The sequence below is a fragment of the Lepisma saccharinum genome, unplaced genomic scaffold (assembly GCF_977018435.1).
Source record: "Lepisma saccharinum unplaced genomic scaffold, izLepSacc3.1 HAP1_SCAFFOLD_980, whole genome shotgun sequence".
Classification (NCBI taxonomy): domain Eukaryota; kingdom Metazoa; phylum Arthropoda; class Insecta; order Zygentoma; family Lepismatidae; genus Lepisma; species Lepisma saccharinum.
The window spans coordinates 1-5,691 of NW_028143632.1; the positions used below are offsets into that span (position 1 = coordinate 1).

Consider the following 5,691-nt stretch of genomic DNA (forward strand, 5'->3'; position numbering starts at 1 on the left):
TGGCATAATCTGTATTCATCTCTTAATATTATGAGAATAATTAAGTTAAGTAAACTGTGATGGGTGGGTAATTTGGTATGCATGAAAGAGAGAGGAGAGTTTAAAGTATCCTTGAGGGAAACCTAGTAGTAAGAGACATATAGGAAGGACAATATTCAGATGAACCCAAAGAACTTAAAGATGATAAAAATTGGACTGATACTGATGACCAAGGTAAAAAAAAAAAAACACGAAGTGCGGGAAACTAAAAGCTGTGTAAGATTTTGCTTGAGGATCATGAAAACTGAATGTATATCGCAAAATGTAAAAATCTCAGCACATAAAATCAAAGTTTCACTATATCTGGATTTAAGAACGCCAGAAAGGGAGAGTTGTACATTAATACATTTAAATTATGAAGTAATCAATTATAATATATTTCAAAACCTATTTGGAAAATTTGTAGTATGTGTGTTCAGAAAATGCAAATATTTTCACGAAAGTAACAAGGTTTTCATTTAATGAAATTATCTGTGGACATTGAGGTCTATGACGAAAGTAACTACCTCTTTTCCTCAATTTCTTTCAGCTGATGATGGATAGTCCACCAGATTGCATGAAGAGGCTTGAAGCTGTTGTAGGAATATCAACACTGCATGTATATTTTGTGGATCAGCCCATGTGCATTTCGTGTTAGTTTCATTTGTACAATAGTATGTCTCCTGCAGAAACATATAAATTCGTGGTTCACATGTTAACACTTTAGCTGCCATGGGCATTTTAGCAAATTATCTATAGCACGCACAGTTGTACCATCTGCAGTTCAAGTATGTGTATTCCCAAGAGGCCAGTTGATCCGCCGGCAATCAAGTGGCCGTTAAATTTGAATTTGTCACATTTTGTAAGGCCCTCTGGGCAAATAATTTTAGAATGAAAGTGGCCTGCTTGGAATAGTATTTTCATTCTACGAGTGTGCAATATTTATATTATTACTTTTATTTATTAATTTTATTTATTATATTTTCATGATTATTGATTATTGTTTCCTTTAGTACTAGCTAAAATATTTTTCCATAAATGAATTATTTCAGTCTATTTTTTCTTACAAGAGAGCCGCTGTGGTCAAGTCGTTGTCAACATTTGTGGTGGAGTGGTTAGCACAGCACCCTACAATGCCAGGGGTCCAGGTTCGAATCCCGGTTCAGACACGGATATCTGTGTTTGTCCTGATAAGAATCCAGAGAGAACTTAGAGAAAATTGATTTGTGTGAAACTTGTGGAAAACGTGAAAACAGGAGATACTACCACTTAGGGGTATTCCTTTTACCCAAAAAGTCGGTATGGCATCTAACTGCCATGCGGGAGACATGGGTTCAATTCCCGAGGTGGGTGATCTAAGGTCGGAATTTTTCCTATGAATGTGCTTTCATGGCACGGTGCTATATTCACGAGGAACTTTACCTTTTTACCTTACGTACTTTTTCCTATATTTGTTTGCACATTTACATATATTTTATTTATCATTACAATGTGCATTACAGCATAAACTTATCACACACTAAATACTTTTCATTGGGTTCTCTTCCACTTTATATCACAATCAATATGAATTGTGCAATGAAATGCTTCTAATAATAATGCAATACTATGTGTTAATACATTTTTATGTATATATTTATTTTTATCAATACAATGTTGTAAATAAAATCACAGAAAAAATTGCATAGTATTTTGATAGGCTTTGTTCAGTTTTTGAATCAACACTGCACCTTGAAAAAATGAGTGCCATCATTGTTTTCTTCATTTGCAAATTGCCAAAAGCGGAGTAACAAAATTATACAGGAAAACAATAATACGAGCAAGTGGTGACAACAATGACATTTATCAAATGAAAGCAACTGTAATAATACTACTGTTGATAAATCTCCTCTGAGAATATTCGAGCACATGAAACATTTCAACAATGATAAGGAGGTTTCAATCCCTTGAACTGCCAACTGTCATGTTGGCCTCATATGAATCAATTAATGGTAATTCACAAAGAGTCCGACAAAGGAAAAATACAATTATCCAACATATTATTGTCAAAAAATGGATCACGTAGGTACTTACAGGAAGTAAGGAAGTAAATAAGACTACATTACTAAAGATGAAATTTTGGCCTCCTCGGTATGCCAACTAAAATCTCTGCTGGCTTGCTAGTAAACCATACGCTTGTACCGCCGGCGCTACATGTGGCAGCTAAAGTGTTAAGAAACATTATACTATTTTCTAGGGATGGACCAATATTAAATTTTTATCCATACCTTTCAAGTACCAACATGAAATTTACCAATACCAATAACCAATATTCTACTGATCCAATATAACATGAAAAACTCCTTCAGCTTCTTCATTAATGTACACTTGTCCAAAAGTTAACCGACTGTCCAAAAATAGTCCAGAAAGTGTTACTGTGGGGCCACACTTGAGAGCCAGCTGGGAGTAGCCCATTTTATGGCACGTCCCTCTACCAGACAAAAATAGATTATTGAAAGATTTACATTCTCCCATATATCACAGTGACACACACATTGTAACAGAAAATTCAATGGAAAAATTAAATATGAGGAATAATTTCAGAGGCTGTTCCTCATTAATGATGTAATTAATATAACCTGAAGCTTTTGTCATTAATGATATGCTTACATTTGCTTATCAATAAAGCAAATACATCATCATCATTAACACCATTCAAAAAATTTTTGTTCTGTCTTCAAAATCATGTTTTTAACAAGTAAGGTAATAGCTCCACTGACATCAGCAGCTAATCACAAAGATGAAAAAGGCCTAGGGTGATCACTGCTCCTGAACACAAAGAAAGTGGATGACATGACTGTACACCATCTTCCATCATTGTAAATCTTAATCTTTTTTTTAACCTGTGTTCATTTAACACTCTCTCTTTCCTGATGAAGAATCCATGTAGGTTTGATTGATTGATTGATTGATTGATTTGCTTTATTTTACTTCGCTTTTTGTGCCACTTTTAGCTAATTTGTGAAGATGTGGATGACTGATGATATGATGAAATTGATGAATGGACACTCACAAACATCCATGCCCAGGCTGGGATTCGAACCCAGGACTCGTGGCATTGTAGTGTGATGTGCTAACCACTCTGCGAAGGGGGCCGGCTCCAGGTAGGTTTGAAAATTTGGAAATACTTTAGACATAAGTAGGGGGGGCATGCATATTTTGTTTTTGACGAAAACACAAAATGTGAAATAACACATTGTAATATTAATTTTTCATGTATTTGAAAGGTGTGAAGTGCATTTTGTTACAATGTTTTGTCATGAAATGATGTGAAATGAACTGCAAAATGCGAAATAAACTCTTATTTACCGACTTTCTGAAGTCTGAATTATCCTGCGAGTTATGCAAATCACGGGAAATTGATTAATTCTGCTGTAAATACTTTAGAACCCCTCCAGGGAACGCCGCCTTAAAGTAGCACTGACCGTGCGGGCGGAGGGGTTTGCGTGCTTTGTTGATGCTGAGAGGTATGCCAGCGGTAGATTTTCTACCAGCAGGGTCACCCATGCTGGACAGGTCTCAGAAGAGAAGCCAGACTAAGGCGTTCTGCAACGCCCCATCTTACCTAATATATCCTATCCTAATATTCCTACCCAGTTCCAAACAAACAAATGCGAACATCTGCATCTGTGTCCCACATTGTGGAGTGGCAAGTGCCAAGGCCTAAAGATGGCAGCCCCATCATGGCACTCGGGGTCAGAGGGCCAATAACCCACTACCCTTAAAATAGATTATTAAAGAAACCAAACGAGGAAATAGCCGGACGGACAAACTGTTGACGACCTTTGGACTTAAAAAGAAAACTGTAGTGGGGTTTTGGAATGTTAGAACATTATATGAGGCAGGAAAATTGCAACAAGTAGAAGCAGAAATGGAGAAATATAAGTTAGACATCCTGGGAATGAGCGAAGTGCGTTGGAATGAATTTGGAGAGATGAAAACATCTAGTGGTATGACATTCCTCTATTCAGGTAGACCAAATGAAGATGATGAACATCGTAATGGAGTAGGCATACTCATAAACAAGAAGACTGCTCGAAGTATATTGGACTGGAAGCCTGTATCTGAACGAATAATTATGGTCAGATTACAGGCAAAGGTTAGAAATGTGAGCATCATACAATGCTATGCACCCACAAACCAAGCAGAAATAGAAGAAAAACAAGAGTTCTACAAAGAATTACAAGACACTATAAATAAGGTTAAGAAGAAAGATGTTATTATTGTAATGGGCGATTTAAATGCTAAAATTGGCTCGGAAAATGTTGGACTGGAGCAAGTGATTGGCAAGCATGGTCTAGGTGATAGAAATGAAAATGGGGAAATGTTTGTAGATTGGTGTGCCTCAAATGAAATGACTATTGGAGGTACACTATTTGCACATAAAAATATACATAAGATCTCTTGGGTATCCCCAGATCATAGAACTCAAAATCAGATTGATCATATAGCTATAAGTAGGAAATGGAGAACATCTTTATTAGATGTGAGAAGTAAACGTGGAGCAGACATTAGCAGTGATCATCATCTTATGGTAGCCAGTTTTAGGGTAAAAATTATGGCCGCAAAGGAGAAATTTAATAAACAAAGCACAAAGTTTGACATTGGAAAACTACAGAATAATAGTGTAAAACAGGACTTCAAGTTGCAACTTCAAAACAAATATCAAGAACTAGGGGAGCTGGATGCTGATGAGGTGGAACAACACTGGGAAAAGGTGAAAAATACATTTACAACGGTATCAAAATAAGTTTTGGGATATAGAAACCCTAAGAAAAAGAACTGGATGTTAGAGGAAACTTGGAGGAAGATAGAAGAAAGGAAACACATTAAGCAGAAGATTAATATGTGTAAAACTAGGAAAAAGAAAGCAGAATTACAAGAAGAATATAGGAAAAAAGATCATGAAGTGAAATATAGTGCGCGAGCTGACAGTAGAAAATGGACCAGTGAGTTAGCCGGGAAGGCAGAAAAAGCAGTAAATGAGGGAAATATGAAGGAAGTATACCAAATTACAAAGACCTTGTCTCAAAAGAAAACCATACGGAATCGCCCAGTGAGAAATAGAGATGGAGTACTCCTTACGAATAAGGAAAATCAGCTCAATAGATGGAAAGAACATTTTTCAGAAGTATTAAACCAAACCATAGAAGGGACAGAAGATTTGCTTGAAATACCGGAAGAAATGCCAGAATATGAAATAGAAGATGAAATAACTGCTAAAGAACCAACAAAAGAAGAAATTAAAAAAGCATTGAGAGAACAAAAGAGTGGTAAAGCACCTGGAATTGATAACATTCCACCAGAAATTCTTAAGGAAGACATGGAGATGACAATAGAAATATTACAACCACTTTTTGCAAAAATATGGAAAACAAAATCAATACCAGAAGATTGGAAAAGAGGTTTACTAGTAAAAATACCTAAGAAGGGAGATATCACTAACTGCAATAACTGGAGAGGCATAACACTACTTTCAGTTCCTAGTAAAGTTCTAAGTAGAATTATTTTAAACCGAATTAAAGGATGTGTTGAGAAAAAGATCTGGAGAGAACAAGCAGGCTTTCGAAGCAACCGTTCCTGTATAGATCAGATAAATACACTGCGTATTATTATAGAACAGAGTATGGAATA

At 36.0% G+C, this 5,691-nt stretch overlaps 1 protein-coding gene across 1 annotated transcript; it reads left to right on the plus strand.

The window, feature by feature from the left end:
* The first annotated feature begins 3,928 nt into the window (after positions 1-3,928).
* On the plus strand, positions 3,929-4,807 carry LOC145983461 (protein CFDP2-like). The gene has a single exon (XM_083116567.1). The coding sequence runs from the start codon at positions 3,929-3,931 to the stop codon at positions 4,805-4,807; it is 879 nt and encodes a 292-aa protein (XP_082972693.1).
* The last annotated feature ends 884 nt before the right edge of the window (positions 4,808-5,691 follow it).

Coding starts and splice junctions, on each gene's coding strand:
- LOC145983461 (XM_083116567.1), top strand. CDS start 3,929: ATGGAGAAATATAAGTTAGACATCCTGGGAATGAGCGAAGTGCGTTGG.